General features: G+C 45.6%; 1 protein-coding gene across 1 annotated transcript in view; it reads right to left on the reverse strand.

Annotated features, from left to right (window-relative positions):
* Positions 1–11,091: 11,091 nt before the first annotated feature.
* The window catches only part of ftcd (formimidoyltransferase cyclodeaminase), a 154,043-nt gene continuing 146,870 nt past the window's right edge, over positions 11,092–18,264 (reverse strand). The window contains exons 11-13 of the mRNA XM_070873887.1: positions 12,931–13,069; positions 12,337–12,432; positions 11,092–11,190 (exon numbers count right to left, since the gene is read on the reverse strand). Of these exons, the coding sequence (XP_070729988.1) occupies positions 11,092–11,190; positions 12,337–12,432; positions 12,931–13,069 (334 nt within the window). The remainder of the gene's footprint in view (positions 11,191–12,336; positions 12,433–12,930; positions 13,070–18,264) is intronic.

Consider the following 18,264-nt stretch of genomic DNA (forward strand, 5'->3'; position numbering starts at 1 on the left):
GCTGCCCCCCAGTCATCAAAATTCACAACGAGGCCTTGGACAACGTGAACCATTTTCCATACCTCGGGAGCCTACTGTCAACAAGGGCCGATGTCAACGACGAGGTCCAACATCGCCTTCAGTGTGCCAGTGCAGCCTTCGGTCACCTGAGGAAGACCAGCACCTCAAACCTGGCACCAAGCTCGTGGTCTACAGAGCAGTAGTGATACCTGCCCTCCTATATGGTTCAGAGACGTTGACTATGTACAGCAGGCGCCTCAAAACACTGGAGAAGTACCACCAATGCTGTCTCCGCAGGACCCTGCAAATCCATTGACTGGATATGTGCACCAAGGTCAGTGTTCTCGCTCAGGTCAACATCGAAGCATTGACCACGCTCAATCAGCTCCGTTCGATGGGCCACATTGCCCGCATGCCCGATACGAGATTCCCAAAGCAAGGGCTCTAATCGGAGCTTCGACACGGCAAGTGAGCCCCAGGTGGGCAGAGGAAATGCTTCAAGGACAGCCTCAAAGCCTCCTTGAAAAAGTGCAACATCTCCACTGATACCTGGGAATCCCTGGCCCAGGAACACTCAAAGTGGAGGAAAAGCATCCGGGAAGGCACTGAACACCTCGAGTCTCTTCACCGGGAGCAAGTTAAGCCAAGCTCAACAGCGGAAGGAGTGCACATCAATCCAAGCACCGCACCCACCCGTCCCTTCAACCACCGTCTGCCCCACCTGTGACAGAGACTATAGGTCCCGCATTGGACTCATCATTTTTAGTGTGGAAGCAAGTCATCCTCAACTCCGAGGGACTGCCTTAAAAGAAGGTCTGCTCGATCATATTCCATGTGGCACCATGGCTTTTGTTACATGCTGGCCACGTGTGCTTGGGTTGCGCATCGGAGTCACGACCCAGGTGGTCAGTGGATAGCCCTTGTCGCCCAGTAACCACCCTCTGATTTGTCGTGGTGGCTAGAGCGGACCACCGCAGACTGAAGGCATCGTGGCTGCTGCCAGGATACGAAGCATTGATTTGCATGATGCGCTGAGTATGGTTGCACACCAGCTGGAAATTGAAGGAGTGGAATCGCTTCTGGTTGCGATGCATCTCTGAATTCACATGCAGCGCCCGCAAAGCAAAGTGTGTGCAGTCAATGGCATCCTCCACCATGGGGAAGCCTGCTACCCTGGCGAAAATGCGTGCTCTCTCTGGCAAGAGAGAATGAAATGTATTCACCTCTCTTTGCATACAGAGCCTCAGTAACATCCCTGATGCAACAGTGAACGGCGAATTGTGAGATGTTGCAAACACCATCTTGTTCCAGCCTGGAAGGAGCCCGAAGCATAAAAATTGATGGCTACGCTCACTTTCACAGCCACTGGCAATGCCGTCCTCACCCTGCTCTGAGGCTGCAAATCTGCCTGCAGCAGATGGCAGATTTCAGTGAGCACCTCCTTAGTGAAGCGGAGACATCGCATGCTGGAGGGTAGCTCATGTAACACCACTGTTTAAAAAAAGAGGGAAAGAGAAAACGGGTAGTTATAGACCAGTTAGCCTGACATCAGTAGTGGGGGAAATGTTGGAATCAATTATTAAAGATGAAATAGCAGCGCATCTGGAAAGCAGTGACAGGATCAGTCCAAGTCAGCATGGATTTATGAAAGGGAAATCATGCTTGACAAATCTTCTAGAATTTTTTGAGAATGTAACTGATAGAGTGGACAAGGGAGAACCAGTGGATGTGGTGTATTTGGACTTTCAAAAGGCTTTTGACAAGGTCCAACACAAGAGATTGGTGTGCAAAATTAAAGCACATAGTATTGGGGGTAATGTACTGACGTGGATAGAGAACTGGTTGGCAGACAGGAAGCAGAGAGTCGGGATAAACGGGTCCTTTTCAGAATGGCAGGCAGTGACTAGTGGAGTGCCGCAGGGCTCAGTGCTGGGACCCCAGCTATTTACAATATACATGTCGAAATCTCGACCTCAGAAAAGAATGACTCCGACACTTACAGCTCCGATAGAAGTTTCCCTTTTAATTTACTTGCTCGCAAGGGGTAGGTTTCACTCAGTCAAGGGCTAAATGAACACCTCCCCAATGGTACAGCTTCACAAGATATTTATACAGTAAAACCCAAGTTCTGGCCTCTCCCTGTGTATTGCTCTGTCTCACAGTCAGTGAATACAGATAAAGAGTTAATTACTATATCCTGGTCCTGAAATGGTGTCAAGATATTTCCTTTTGTCAGGGTTATCAGAAAGCCAAACGGCCATTACTCCATGAGTCATAGATAATGGGCTATCACCTGTCTTGTATTGTGTCAGGATTATCCAATTTCCTGGTCAGTTTACCTGTTTGCTTCAAATGGATGAGGTAAAGGAAAGAGATAATGGCTAGAAGATAAGGGTGGGGTGACATGGAACTCCTGTAGTGTAGACAATAGGAGAGCACCATGGGGGGGTTACTTGTCTCAGCATGACTTGTCTCCTAGCTGTCTGATGGCCATCAGCCATCTAACAGCAGGTTTAGCTGTTTATGCAAGCTGGCTGCTAAAATGCAGAAAGTTCTGGAAGGGCCAGGACTCCATTTTAATCAAAAGGCACACAAATACCTTATGGTATCAGCTTAGATAAAAATACATTTCCACATTCCCCCATTTTGTCCTTCACAAGGACAACTCAATCCATTCTGATCTTGTACAGTCTCTCCATTTCCATTTCTTTAGTTTCATTACTCACTAGGCATATTATACCTTCAGGATTTCTTATTCTGGGAGTAATGCTTAGGAAGGGAGGCTGATGGTTATTATCATAATTGGGCTGGTACCATCCCTGGAAGGCTGTGAGTTTATACCCTGCCGACCTCCATTCTGTTTGCTCCTTCGTTTCTGGCCCCTTAGTTAGTTTTGTCCTATTTTGCACTGTCAACCATTCTACCATTTCTGATTCGTTAAAGGGGACAGATCTCAGGGGAATACCCCCCCTGGAGTGGACAGGTACATGGGAACATATCCAACAACTTGACAAGTTTCTTTCTTGAGCATACCTATGACTCAGTGCCATAAATACGTTTACGTGCAATTCCCTTCGGTGGTGGGTCTGTACCCCTGGTGTAATCAATAATGCGAAGTAAAACCCTGTCAAGCCCAGCACCATCAGTCCCCATAGTCCATACAGTTCCTTATTCAGTCTTCCTTTTTCTGTTCCTCTGATTCCTTCGACCCTTCCTCCTGGTCGGGTGCCCGTTTGCAATGGGATGCGTGGATCCATGTTGGTCTTTCCTTTACCTTGATTGCAGTATTGGTCGCCAGCAGGACCTGGTATGGTCCTTCGAATCTTGGCTGTAGACTGCTTTTCCTTTTAAAAATCTTGATGTAAACGAATTCCCTTGGCTCCAGGTTATGACACTTCCCTTCCGCTGGCTTGACTTGGGCTTCCTTTACCTGTGAATGAAAGCTGGAAATACATTTGGTTAGTGCAATACAATAATTCAACATATTTTCCTCCATTTTGTGGATGTCCATCTGTTTTGCAGTAAATGGTGCTGTAAAAGGTAGTCGTTGGGGACGTCCCATAACTATCTCATGCGGTGACAGGCCTGTTGTTCTGTTGGTTGCAGATCGCATTACCATCAAAGCTAAGGGCAGCAGTTCTGTCCATTTCAGTCCAGTGTCATTGCATAGTTTTGCCAGCTTATTTTTAAGCATTCCATTATATCTTTCAACAAGTCCAGCTGATTGTGGATGATAACTGCAATGAAAACGTTGATTAATCTGTAAAGCTTTACACATTTCTCTTATGACAGTTCCCGTGAAATGTGACCTGTTATCACTGGAAAGCTTAGCAGGGATTCCGAAGCGCGGTACAATTTCTTTTAACAAACATTTAGCAACAGTAGTGGCATCGGCCTTTTTTACATGGAAAGGCTTCAATCCATCTAGAGAACACATCTACAATAACTAATACATACTTGAATCCCATACACATAGGTAATTCAATAAAATCCATTTGTAAATGTACAAAAGGCCCGACTGGATTTGGGTGGGAGGCAGATTCTACTTTTTCCGTCTTACCCGGATTCATTGTCTGACAGGTAACACAATTTTCACAGATTTGTTTTGCAATTGCCGAAATACCTGGTGCATACCAAGTTGCCAAAATATAATCTGCCAATCCCCCTTTGCCTGCATGTGTGAATGTATGAACACATCGGGCAATCCATGGAAGTAAGGATCTAGGGGCCACCACGCGGCCGTCATGGTGAACCCATATTCCTTCTGGATTTTTATAACATTGATCCTTCGTCCAGGTCACCACCTCCTCCGTACTGGCCTGTGTCTGAAAGGCCAGCACGTCATTAATAGTGGGTGGTGGGTCTGAGCAATTACTGTTCCTTAGTGGGAACAATGACACCTGCATCCCCCCTTTTGACAGAGCTGCTGACTTAGCTGCATTATCAGCTCTGGCATTCCCAAGTGCTACCTCATTCGACTGGCCTGTATGTGCCTGGCATTTGATAATGGCAAGTTTTAAGGGGCATTGAATGGCTCGCAGGAGATTTTCCACTTGTTCTGCATTTTTGATAGGGCTTCCTGAAGAAGTCAGGTACCCGCGAATCTTCCAAATTTGTCCATAGTCATGTGATACCCCAAAAGCATACCTGGAGTCAGTGTAGATATTAACTGTGTGTCCTTCAGCTAGAATACAGGCTCAAGTTAACGCAAACAATTCGGCTTGTTGGGCTGAAACGGAGTCTGGAAGAGAGGCTGTTTCGACAACATTAAACTGAGTTACAATTGCATAAGCTGCTCTCAGTTGGCCCTTATCATTTCGTAAGTCTGATCCGTCAACATAGTACACTAGATCAGGGTTACACATTGGTACATCTGTTAGATTGATACGTGGTTTAGTCACTAATTCGGTTACCATTTCACATGAATGGGGTTCGCCGTCGTCTTCCGTGGGGAGTAGAGTGGCTGGATTTAAGGTAGTACATCTTTTGATGACAAGGTTCGGATTTGATAACAGTTCGACCTCGTATTTAGTGGTTCTTGCGGAGGTTAGGTGTTGGGTGGCACATTTAGTAAGTAAAATCTCGACAGAGTGTGGGATATACAAAATGGTCTGATGATTTAGAGTTATTGGCTGAGCCTGTTGCATAGCATAATAAGCTGCTGCCAACAAAGGAAGACATCCTGGTAGTCCGCGTGCCACTGGGTCTAGTTGGGTACTGAAATACGCTACCGGTCGCTGCCTGTCCCCATGTAACTGAGTCAAAACAGATTGTGCAAAACCCGACTTGTGATGCACAAATAAGTTGAATAGCTTAGTGTAATCTGGTAATCCCAAGGCTGGTGCTGAAGTGAGGGACTGCTTAAGGTTCTGGAAAGCATTCCGGGATACTTCATTCCACATCCTTTAAGCATTGTGAGAATATAGTAGATTCATTCACAGCTCGTAGGTCATGGACAAACCTCCATTTGTGTGGGCTTCTGAACTGGACAAATCTGTGTGTTACACGGACTTCTCATTTATGCTTATAGTGATTCACAGATCACAGAATGTAAAGTACTTGTTTTCTAATCTTATTAAAAGGACTCCAAACCCAACATTTTTCCAATACACTCAAAATGTTGATCAAGGAGATCACCTGAAATATCTCAAAATCCCAATTCAATTATTGTACTGCCACTCTCTATCCAAAAAAATCCTCCTACTGAGTTAGAAGCTTTTGTACCAAGATTTTACACCAAGGACAATGAGAGTGTACTCCCCCAGCCTGCACCTCGAGAGACCCACAAAGGCTTTTAAAAAAAAAGGCATTACAACTTTTAACCACCGGGACCATGTCTCAACAAACCTATCCTTTGTGCATTTCCCAGCTCCGTAACCTCTCATCCGAATAAATCCACACCTGCGCTTCTAACTTAAAATGTCTTAAACTTCCCACATACAGGACAACACTATGAAGGGTTAAAAAACTTCACTTTGTTTGAAAAAGTGGGCGGAGCTAAAACAAACAGGCAGTTCCACAACCTTTCCAAACAGGCTTCCAGACACAAGGAAAAAAGACAGAAGCACTCTCATTCAAAGACAAGACATTCACGCACTCTCATTGAAAGACAAGACATTCACAAGTCTCTCTCCATTCAATAAAGCTTTTTCTTTTGCTAGCTTCATTTTTTTTTTTTAATCCATAAGTCACTATCAGGTTCTCTTTTTTTTTTACATTTGATTTACTTCCTCTGTTAATTTTACATGGACTTGAAGAATCGGAACCCAGGCCTTTTCTATTACTTTCCTTTTTTTTTTCCTGGATCTCTGTTTATAAGACACTCCTGGAGACATGTTGTTCTCTCTAAATTAAATGAACCATCGGGTGGAAATGGCCTGTTTTCACCCTTAGTCCACTTTACCGTTTTTGTTTCTTTGGTCAATTGAAGACTGACCACAATTCTGGAGCATGACATAGGCTGGTGTGCCTTTTGTGGTGTTTTAACTTGCTCCGGCACCCATTCTGGATGATTAAGATTTTCCCACAGTTTCTGATCTCACAATCCTTTCGGCCAACCGAGTTCTCTACGCCCACTTCTCCTGGCCGTTACGTGGCCTGAAAAGGCTCTTAATTCGGGCTCAGTCTGGGTGTGTGAGATATGTTGGCACGAACCAATCGTAGTTGATCAATCAGTTACTGTTTCTTTTCCTAATCAATCCTTGTGTTTTTTTTTCGAATCACAACTTTCCCTAGTGACTCTTCCCGTTTCTCTAATGGCAATGACTCATAAAGGTATTGCACACAACAGTAATACAAGGACAACAAACAATATTCCCGTGAGTACACAAATCATAACCTCTAAACAAATTCTCAGTCTGCGTTGTACGCCACTACAGACCGAGTCCTTAACTTATCCTAATAACAGCTGATAAAACTTATGGTTCCGTACCCAAACTCTTTGATCGATTGCGCTCTTTTTTTTTTAATAGTCTTATCACATAAGAACCCCTTCCGAATTAAAAACAATAAAAATCTTATCACATAAGAACCTGGAACCCTTTTCGATCGACTAGCGCTCCCTTACCTACTGAAACCTTCCCTAGGCTGTCTCGAGATTTTTTCCAGAACCTGTTCTCTTCTGCTGGCGAGCTGAGAAAGAAATGGTTATAAAAAAAAATACCTTTAACTTTTAAATGCCGAGTCTTGTAGATGCAGTACCTCAGCTGTGGACAACAGATTACATATGCGATTCAACAGTGAAGAAACCTCTTGTGAGCAAAGGCTCACCTTGTTTGGCCACCGAAGCCTTTCACTGGAGAGGCACTATGCCTGTATCCGTTTTACTCACAGGACAGAGAGTATGCATCTCGGTGGGACCTCCAATAACTGTCGAAATCTCGACCTCAGAAAAGAATGACTCCGACACTTACAGCTCCGATAGAAGTTTCCCTTTTAATTTACTTGCTCGCAAGGGGTAGGTTTCACTCAGTCAAGGGCTAAATGAACACCTCCCCAATGGTACAGCTTCACAAGATATTTATACAGTAAAACCCAAGTTCTGGCCTCTCCCTGTGTATTGCTCTGTCTCACAGTCAGTGAATACAGATAAAGAGTTAATTACTATATCCTGGTCCTGAAATGGTGTCAAGATATTTCCTTTTGTCAGGGTTATCAGAAAGCCAAACGGCCATTACTCCATGAGTCATAGGTAATGGGCTATCACCTGTCTTGTATTGTGTCAGGATTATCCAATTTCCTGGTCAGTTTACCTGTTTGCTTCAAATGGATGAGGTAAAGGAAAGAGATAATGGCTAGAAGATAAGGGTGGGGTGACATGGAACTCCTGTAGTGTAGACAATAGGAGAGCACCATGGGGGGGTTACTTGTCTCAGCATGACTTGTCTCCTAGCTGTCTGATGGCCATCAGCCATCTAACAGCAGGTTTAGCTGTTTATGCAAGCTGGCTGCTAAAATGCAGAAAGTTCTGGAAGGGCCAGGACTCCATTTTAATCAAAAGGCACACAAATACCGTATGGTATCAGCTTAGATAAAAATACATTTCCACATACATTAATGATTTAGATGAAGGAATTGAGTGTAATATCTCCAAGTTTGCAGATGACACTAAACTGGGTGGCGGTGTGAGCTGTGAAGAGGACGCTAAAAGGCTGCAGGGTAACTTGGACAGGTTAGGTGAGTGGGCAAATGCATGGCAGATGCAGTATAATGTGGATAAATGTGAGGTTATCCACCTTGGGGCAAAACCACGAAGAAAGAATATTATCTGAATGGCGGCAGATTAGGAAAGGGGGAGGTGCAACGAGACCTGGGTGTCATAGTTCATCAGTCATTGAAAGTTGGCATGCAGGTACAACAGGCGGTGAAGAAGGCAAATGGCATGTTGGCCTTCATAGCTACGTGATTTGAGTATAGGAGCAGGGCGGTCTTACTGCAGTTGTACAGGGCCTTAGTGAGGCCTCACCTAGAATATTGTGTTGAGTTTTGATCTCCTAATCTGAGGAAGGATGTTCTTGCTATTGAGGGAGTGCAGCGAAGGTTCACCAGACTGATTCCCGGGATGGCGGGACTGACGTATGAGGAGAGACTGGATCAACTGGGCCTTTATACACTGGAGTTTAGAAGGATGAGAGGGGATCTCATAGAAACTTACAAGATTCTGACGGGACTGGACAGGTTAGATGTGGGAAGAATGTTCCCAATGATGGGGAAGTCCAGAACCAGGGGACACAGTCTTAGGATAAGGGGTAGGCCATTTAGGACTGAGATGAGGAGAAACTTCTTCACTCAGAGAGTTGTTAACCTGTGGAATTCCCTACCGCAGAGAGTTGTTGATGCCAGTTCATTGGATATATTCAAGAGGGAGTTAGATATGGCCCTTACGGCTAAAGGGATCAAGGAGTATGGAGAGAAAGCAGGAATAGGGTACTGAGGTGATGATTAGCCATGATCTTATTGAATGATGGTGCAGGCTCGAAGGGCCAAATGGCCTACTCCTGCACCTATTTTCTATGTTCCTATTCACTGTTCCTTGCTGAGGTTGTGGTAGAAGAATTTCTCCCTGAAGTCCCTGGGTGGATATGGCTTCCTGCTGAGAGCCCATCTCTCCCTCCTTCTGCTCCATCTGTGAGCAGCTTGTCCTGATTTGTGTTGCCTCTGTTCATTCCCCCTATCAGGCTGCAGGCCAACGGGGAATATGAACTACTGCACCCATGTCTGGGAGCACCTAGTCTGAGCAGAAGCCTTAAAGTAACCTGCCACACCACTCCCTGAAGACTTTAGCAACTTCAAATAAGACACCAAACCAAGAAACACCCTTCCAAACTCACCAAAAGTCAGCAGCTAACCTTAAAGCAGTTAGCGATCCCTTTAAATAGCACTAGTGTAGGGTCCTTCCTGCTGCTGAACACATGTTCAGCTGTGGGAGGTTGAGAGAGGTCTTTCACTCCAGCGTTGAGGATGAAAATGGCAGCACAGGCATCAAGTCAGCATTACAAGCTGATTGATATCACGATCTGCGTACTCTGCATACTTTTGGTGCACGCTCCCTGCCCCGACGCAGACAATCTCACCAAAATGGTGTCTGGTGCTGCCTGCACCAGGAGTGTGCACATGCGGACACCGTTTTTGACACAAAAAGACACCTATAGCACTGAAAAACTGGGCACTACAAAGCTGAGTTTCTCGGCTACTGACTAAATATGGTATAACAGCGCATCATTCAACTTACTGTCAGTACACCACAGAACTTCACAATAAGTATGTGAACTAAATTGCTATAATAAAATCATACTTTGACAACTATCTTTATTTACAATATTTAAATCAAACAATTTCCTTTAAGATTAATTGGAAATGAAAAAATCTTTGCTTACTTGTGTGGGACACATTCCATGGAAGAAAACCTATTGCAGATCTCATTGAGTAGTTGAGGAATACGAAGAGCAGCAAGGCTCCGGGTTCAATTGCTTGTCTTCGTCAGAGCAACAATAGGGATTACAACTGTCTAAAGTGCCGCAGCTAACTGAGGAGGGGGTGGGGGGGACTTCGACAAGGGTTCCTGTTCTTAGCTGTTATCCAGCGAACCCTTGGAAGAGCATGTGTGTATGATCATCGGACAAGGTGGCTTCTCATGGTCGCGCTCATGCTAACATTCAAGGCTGAACAATATGAAATAATGAATAATATATGTAATAAATCACCGGTTAAGCCCCAGCTGGGGTATTGTGTCCAATTCTGGGCATCACCCTTTAGGAAGGATGTCAAGGCCTTAGAGAGAGTGCAGAGGAGATTTACTAGAATGGTTCCAGGGATGAGGTATTTTAGTTATGTGGAGAGATTGGAGAAGCTGGGTTGTTCTCCTTAGAGCAGAGAAGGTTAAGGGGAGATTTGATAGAGGTGTTCAAAATCACAAAGGGTTTTGATAACATAAATAAGGAGAAACTGTTTCCAGTGGCTGAAGGGTCAGTAACCAGAGGACACAGGTTTAAAGAGCTAGAAGCAAGATGTGGAGAAATCTTTTTATACAGCGAGTGGTTAGGATCTGGATTGCACTGCCTGAAAGGGTGGTGGAGGCAGATTCAGTAGTAAGTTTCAAAAGGTAATTGAAGGATAACCATTTGCAGAGCAATGGGGAAAGGGCAGGAGAGTGGGATTAATTGGATAGCCGGCACAGGTACGATTGGCCTAATGGCATCCTTCTCTGCTGTAACATTCAATGAATATCTATGAATAATAATCCCTTGGGGAAGATACCGGAGGATGACTGGCATCTGTGGTACTATGTCCCAGGAAGGAGTCAAAGCATTCAGGAAAGGAGGGAATGAACAAAATAAGATGCTGGTTCGGGACCTCTCCCGCCTGTTCCACTCATAACACATGAAGTTAATACATGCTTAAAGATTTTTGTGTTCACCAAGAACAACTCGTATACCTTTTGAGCAATGTTATTTATTTATTCATCTCTGCTGATTCACACACATAAGAATGGAAACTTTCCCCAGATGTATAACACAGCTACTCAGGAATGCTCCTATGGGTTTTACAGTAAATTGCTCAAAGCCATGCTCCTTATTGCTGCAGTCCAGTGCCTCACTCTTTCCCTGACTCTTTCCGCTTGTTGATCAGCTCTAAGATCTGCTCCGTGTTCTGTTTAGCCTGTTTCAGGAGGTCAGAGGCCCTCAGTCTAGCCTGTGGACAAGCAGAGAGAAAGTTAGCCCCTAACCTGCAGGAAAATGTCATTCACGCTATCTATTCTTCAGCACTGAATCTACGCAGCGTCTTCTAGACTAGAAAGCGGGAGAGGCAGAAAATGCCAAATACTTGCATTCACTCTATCCCCACAAACAAATGGAATTACATGAAACATCCACCCACTTTATTATACAATTACACTATATATGAAGCTGTGAACTGGCACACATACCAATTGTGTGCACAGTATCGAGGATATGTCCTTGCTGTACACCGGTGGTTTATCCCCAGTTATTGCTACCGCGGAAACTACCGACTCTTCCATGGGCCCAAATAGCCCTCCAGTAACTTGCTCAACTGACGAGTAGTTATCCAATTCCATTTTCAAAGTTATTATTGAATCTGCTTCCACTACCCTTTCAGGCAGTGCATTAATTCCAAATCATAACAACTCACTGCATTTAAAAAAATTCTTCTTATTGGCACCCTGGTTCTTTTGCCAATTACCTTAAATCTGTGTCCTCTATTTACTAACCCTCTTGCTACTTGAAACAGTTTCTCCCTATTTACTTGATCAACACCCCTCAACATTTTGAACACCTCTATTAAATATCCGCTTAACCGTCTCTGCTCTAAGGAGAACAATCCCAGCTCCTTCAGTCTCTCCGCATAACTGAAGTCCCTATTCTCTGGTACCTTTCAAGTAAATCCCTTCTGCACCCTCTCTAAGGCCTTGACATCCTTCCTAAAGTGTGGTGCCCAGAATTGAACACATTACTCCAGCTGGAGCCTAACCAATGATTTCTATAGCTTTACCATAACTTCCTTAATTTGTACTGTATTCCTCTATTTATAAAACCAAGGATCCATTATGTCTTTTTAGCATCAACTTGTCCTGCCACCTTCAAGGATTTGTGTCTGTAACCCCCAGGTTTTTCTGTTCCTGCACCCCTTTAAAATTGTATCATTAATTTGTATTGCCCCTCCTCATTCTTCCTTCCAAAATGTATCACACTTCTCTATGTTAAATTTAATCTGCCTTGTGTCCGCCCATTTTTCCAGTCTGTCTGTGGCCTCCTGAAGTTTGTTACTATCCTCCTCACTGCTCAAACCCTAGGCCTGTGACCTCAGCTCAGTCAATACCTTGGTGCTGAACTCCTCCTCTTTGATATCCTTGAGGTTAATGATGATGTTGTAATGGGCCCCAAATACTCCCAGCTCTAAGGCTTTAGCAGCAACCTAGAAACAGACAGACAGTTTAGAATGGAGCAGGACCAAGAATGGCACATCTGACTTACACCCACAGTTAGTCTTCTGATTGTTTGAATGGTTCAAGTACTAACATAGGAGAGGTTAGTAGGGAACACATGCAACACACAACATGCCCAAAATATGTTTTCACACTTCAGTGTTCACACTTCAATTAGATCCCAGGCTTAGAAAAACGAATTTGGCTTCACGGCCTTGAATGGAAACCAGACCTTCACGAGACCAGGAAGTCTACATCCTTCACGAAGAATGATCAGGGTGACGACACTACTGCCATAAGAGCTTGTAGATGCTACTGCCTAATCAAAGTTCTGTGATAACTAACCAAAACATGGTACAATTGGTTCTCTTAGTACATTTTGTAGCTGAACTGACAATGAGTGCACTGGTAACTATTCACTGCCGCCTGAGACACAACACCCCACTTATAGTTTAGGGTTTCTTATTCCCACCCATGACCATGTCTACCTGCAGATCTGATTTGCACGTGAGGTTTCCATACATCGCCATCTCCCTTAGGACCGGCCAGAGGCTGTTGACTTTCTCTGCTAAGGACAGAGGGACACTGACAGCTTTCTTCAAGCCATCCTGCATTGCAGCTTCTCGCCTGAAAAGGAAAATGCAAAGATCAGGCTTCTGTTATCCTGAATGAAGTTGGATCAATCGAAGATGCACAATTTGTCGAAGTCAGTACCTTCCCAGTGTCAGAATGGGACTGAAAGCTTCTTATTTACTTGCAGAGGCTACCTCCTCAGCTAGGCCCATAGTGCAGGACACCTCAAGGCCCATAGTGCAGAGTGGAAGAATTTGGTGATAGTAGGAATTTCACTGGTAGGTATAAGGCAGGGATCAGATTGGAATTTATCTTTTTCTTGTAATATAAAAGAAAGTGCAAGGTTGGTGGCAGTTCACTATTAACAGGCAATCACTGTAGGTGGTTGCTTGATTAGGTGGTGAAAGATGTGAGCTACAAGCTTATTAAGCAGTTGTAACATGTTTGACTCTCAAAAGGAATATATTAGGCATTATTTTGCAAAAGCACAGAACTTGGAGATAGAGCTGGGTGAAGCGCAATTGGAGTGGATCGCAAGCGGAGTGGGTCGCAATTAGAGTGGAAGAATTTGGTGATAGGAGGAATTTGGTGGAGAGGAGGAGATGGTTTCTCATGTCCAACTCAAAGAAGGAGTGGAGGAACGGAACCAGAGGACTCTAAGTAAGTATCTGGGGGCTGGATATTTGGCTTTTTGTATTTCGGGACCCTATTCGTGGCAGGGCGCAAAAGTTAGCACAGGAAAATAGTTTGCGCCCTCGTCAGGAATTTTCGGCAAAAAAGTGATCTGGAGCAGCATTGGTGCTGCACACCTGACTTTGTGCACCCAAGCTGAAACCTTCGGCGTTGAAGGAGACAGCCATTTTGTGCATGCGCATTGACATTTTTTATTTCTTCTTGGTTTCTTTTCGCAAATGCAAATGCAGGGCGCACCAGCTTCCTGTGCGCATGTGCATTTAAACCACCTCACTTCAGCCACTTCTGTTGAGATGGAGACGCAGGAAGGAAGGCCATGTTCCAGGCGCTTCAACCAGGAGGCCAGTGAAGCATTGGTGAGCGCAGTGGAGAGGAGGTGGGCCTCACTCCATCTTTCTGGGGGCAGCCAAACCACTCCCTCCTGTGTTTAAACATATGTGAAGGGACATTGTACAGGAAGTGTCTGCTGCAGACACTCTGCCCAGGACTGGCACACAGTGCATAAAAAAGTTCAACGACTTTACGAGCTAGTCTAGGTGAGTAACATTTGCATGACTTCTAACATTAATCTCACACACTATGTGAAGTTTGTCATGAATCTGGTCCCTCTCAACACTCTGTGCAGTGGCTTTCACAATGCATAACAAAGATGAAACTTTACTTCAGCACCCATTGGCTTTTAATGATCTATGCATATTAGTTGTATCATTAACATGGTCCTTCGCAATACACTCCAACTGCTCCTATCGCTTTCTGAAAGATCACTTACAGCCCCCATGTTAGATGCCTGATGAAGCACAAATTGAACTGTGGCCACTAGAACATTTACACAGTATCACCTATGCTACTGTGGGAGGCATAAGTGGCACAACAGCAGATAAACCCTTTTTGAACCCTTCCAATTTTTCTCTTTGCAGTCCAAGCACTCCCATAATCGAAGGGATGTTTCCAGTAGAGTGGACAAGGGAGAACCAGTTGATGTGGTGTATTTGGACTTTCAGAAGGCTTTCGACAAGGTCCCACACAAGAGATTAATGTGCAAAGTTAAAGCACGTTAACTTTGGGGGTAGTGTGCTGACGTGGATTGAGAACTGGTTGTCAGACAGGAAGTAAATGGGTACTTTTCAGAATGGCAGGCAGTGACTAGTGGGGTACCGCAAGGTTCTGTGCTGGGGCCCCAGCTGTTTACACTGTACATTAATGATTTAAACAAGGGGATTAAATGTAGTATTTCCAAATTTGCGGATGACACAAAGTTGGGTGGCAGTGTGAGCTACGAGGAGGATGCTATGAGGCTGCAGAGTGACTTGGATAGGTTAGGTGAGTGGGCAAATGCATGGCAGATGAAGGATAATGTGGATAAATGTGAGGTTACCATTTTGGTGGTAAAAACAGAGAGACAGACTATTATCTGAATGGTGACAGATTAGGAAAAGGGGAGGTGCAACGAGACCTGGGTGTCATGGTACATCAGTCATTGAAGGTTGGCATGCAGGTACAGCAGGCGGTTAAGAAAGCAAATGGCATGTTGGCCTTCATAGCGAGGGGATTTGAGTACTGGGGCAGGGAGGTGTTACTACAGTTGTACAGGGCCTTGGTGAGGCCTCACCTGGAATATTGTGTACAGTTTTAGTCTCCTAACTTGAGGAAGGACATTTTTGCTATTGAGGGAGTGCAGCGAATGTTCACCAGACTGATTCCCGGGATGGTGGGACTGACATATCAAGAAAGACTGGATCAACTGGGCTTGTATTCACTGGAGTTCAGAAAAATGAGAGGGGATCTCATAAAAACGTTTAAAATTCTGACGGGTTTAGACAGGTTAGATGCAGGAAGAATGTTCCCAATGTTGGGGAATTCCAGAACCAGGGGTCACAGTCTAAGGATAAGGGGTAAGCCATTTAGGACTGAGATGAGGAGAAACTTCTTCACCCAGAGAGTGGTGAACCTGTGGAATTCTCTACCACAGAAAGTTGTTGAGGCCAATTCACTAAATATATTCAAAAAGGAGTTAGATGTAGTCCTTACTACTAGGGGGATCAAGGGGTATGGCGAGAAAGCAGGAAAGGGGTACTGAAGTTGCATGTTCAGCCATGAACTCATTGAATGGCGGTGCAGGCTCGAAGGGCTGAATGGCCTGCTCCTGCACCTATTTTCTATGTTTCTATGTTTCTATGAAGGGAGCAGCTGCGGACTGGCGGGGGTCCGTCTCAAACAATCCTGCTGACGGATGCTGCGGAGCGGGTCTCTGCCCTGATTGGAGTCCCAGCTCGGACAGTTGCCGGGGCGATGCTGAGCCCCCTTCGGGTAATGAGAGGATGTAAATGGATGGTCCGACCTAAGACACTACATTGAGAGATATTATGGAGTTGCGGCGACCCTTTTCAAATGAACTTCTGCAATGCCACCTTCCTCCTGTCATCCTGCCTCCTCCCCTGCTGCTAACCACTCCTCTCGTGTTTTCTACTTCCAGATGACCAACCAGAGGCGCAGCATCCCTCAAGGGAGGCCTCCACTTCAGGCCATGCTGCAGATGACAAGGGACTGGTGGACACTGCTCCGGCGGAGCATCCAAGCCCACCAGTTGCCCCTCAGCACTCAGTTCATCTAGCAATAACGCTGATTCCCAGGGTTTGAGGATTTGGAAACTTCTGGCTCCAGTGGCGTAAAGCAACGCAGTGCCCGAGTGGAATCTCGCAGGTCAGCTCTCCGGAGGGTGAGTCGGCAAAGTCGGTCTGCTCAAAGACAGACCAACATTGAACTGGACCTGGTGGAAATGTCCAGAGAAACCACAGTGATGCACCGTGACCTTATGGATGCATTGGGACAGATCCCAGCGAGCACTGACAAGCTCACTGCGACTGTTGAGGAGGCGCTGCCACACATTGTCAGTGTGATACGCGAGTCCAGCGAGGCCATCATTGCTCACACACAGAGGCTGGTGGCCTCGAGCAGCGACAGTGGAGTTCCAGAGTGCGTGGCTTGTGACATTGATCACGCCGCAGGCTCGGCCACATCACAGGCACAAACTCTGCTTTAGCCTGGGCAAGTGATGCAGTCCTTTTCTGATTCCATACTCTCTGCGTTCCCCACTGTCCCATGGGGAAGTGACGGTGCCAAAGCAGACCAGCAAGTTGTACGTATACATCGTGTTCCAGTTGCTAAGGCCCAGCCCCGTTGGAGAGTCGGTGGCTCCAGGGAAATGGTAGGTGGTCTCATTCCTCAGGATGACAGCATACACGGTTGACACCCCCACCTGTGACTGGTAACGCTGAGGGAGAGGTGCCCCAGTTGAAAGCCGGGCCTTCCAGACCAGGAGCTGGTGCAGTGCATCCTCAAACGGCGTCTGCATTGTCCGGCCCCCCCAACACAGCAGCCCTCTAGCAGACTTGCTGTACCCCCCGAGGCCTCATTGAGGAGGAGCAGCAGGCATGGGAGGGGGTTGAGGGGAAGGGGGTGAAAGTCTCACGAAGACCCATTAAGGGTTGGCAACACTTCATTGCCAGGAATGTCTGTACCATTGGCCACATTGTACATAGTTGTGTGATAACAATGCACTTCTGTTCAATGGTGTTGTTGCATGAATCAGTGTAGTGTAAACGGGTCCTTTTCAGAATGGCAGGCAGTGACCAGTGGGGTATCGCAGGGTTCAGTGCTGGGACCCCAGCTATTTACAATATACATTAATGATTTAGATGAAGGAGTTGAATGTAATATCACCTAGTTTGCAGATGACACTAAGCTGAGTGGCAGTGTGAGCTGTGAGGAGGATGATAAGAGGCTGCAGGGTGACTTGGACAGGTTAGGTGAGTGGGCAAATGCATGGCAGATGCGGTATAATGTGGATAAATGTGAGGTTATCCACTTTGGTGGCAAAAACAGGAAGGCTGATTATTACCTGAATGGTGACAGATTGGTAAAGGGGGAGGTGCAACGAGACCTGGGTGTCATGGTACATCAGTCATTGAAGGTTGGCATGCAGGTACAGCAGGCGGTGAAGAAGGCAAATGGCATGTTGGCCTTCATAGCGAGAGGATTCGACTATAGGAGCAGGGAGGTCTTACTATAGTTGTACAGGGCCTTGGTAAGGCCTCACCTTGAATATTGTGTACAGTTTTGGTCTCCTAATCTGAGGAAGGACATTCTTGCTATTGAGGGAGTGCAGCGAATGTTCACCTGACTGATTCCCGGGATGACAGAACTGACATATGAAGAAAGACTGGATCGACTAGGCTTATATTCACTGGAATTTAGAAGAATGAGAGGGGATCTCAGAAACATATACAATTCTGACGGGTTTAGATAGGTTAGATGCAGGAAGAATGTTCCCGATGTTGGGGAAGTCCAGAACCAGGGGTCACAGTCTAAGAATAAGGGGTAAGCCATTTAGGACCGAGATGAAGAGAAACTTCTTCACTCAGAGAGTTGTTAACCTGTGGAATTCCCTGCCGCAGAGAGTTGTTGATGCCAGTTCATTGGATATATTCAAGAGGGAGTTAGATATGGCCGTTACGGCTAAAGGGATCAAGGGGTATGAAGAGAAAGCAGGAATGGGC

Source organism: Pristiophorus japonicus, chromosome 3, assembly GCF_044704955.1.
Source record: "Pristiophorus japonicus isolate sPriJap1 chromosome 3, sPriJap1.hap1, whole genome shotgun sequence".
Taxonomy (NCBI): Eukaryota; Metazoa; Chordata; class Chondrichthyes; family Pristiophoridae; genus Pristiophorus; species Pristiophorus japonicus.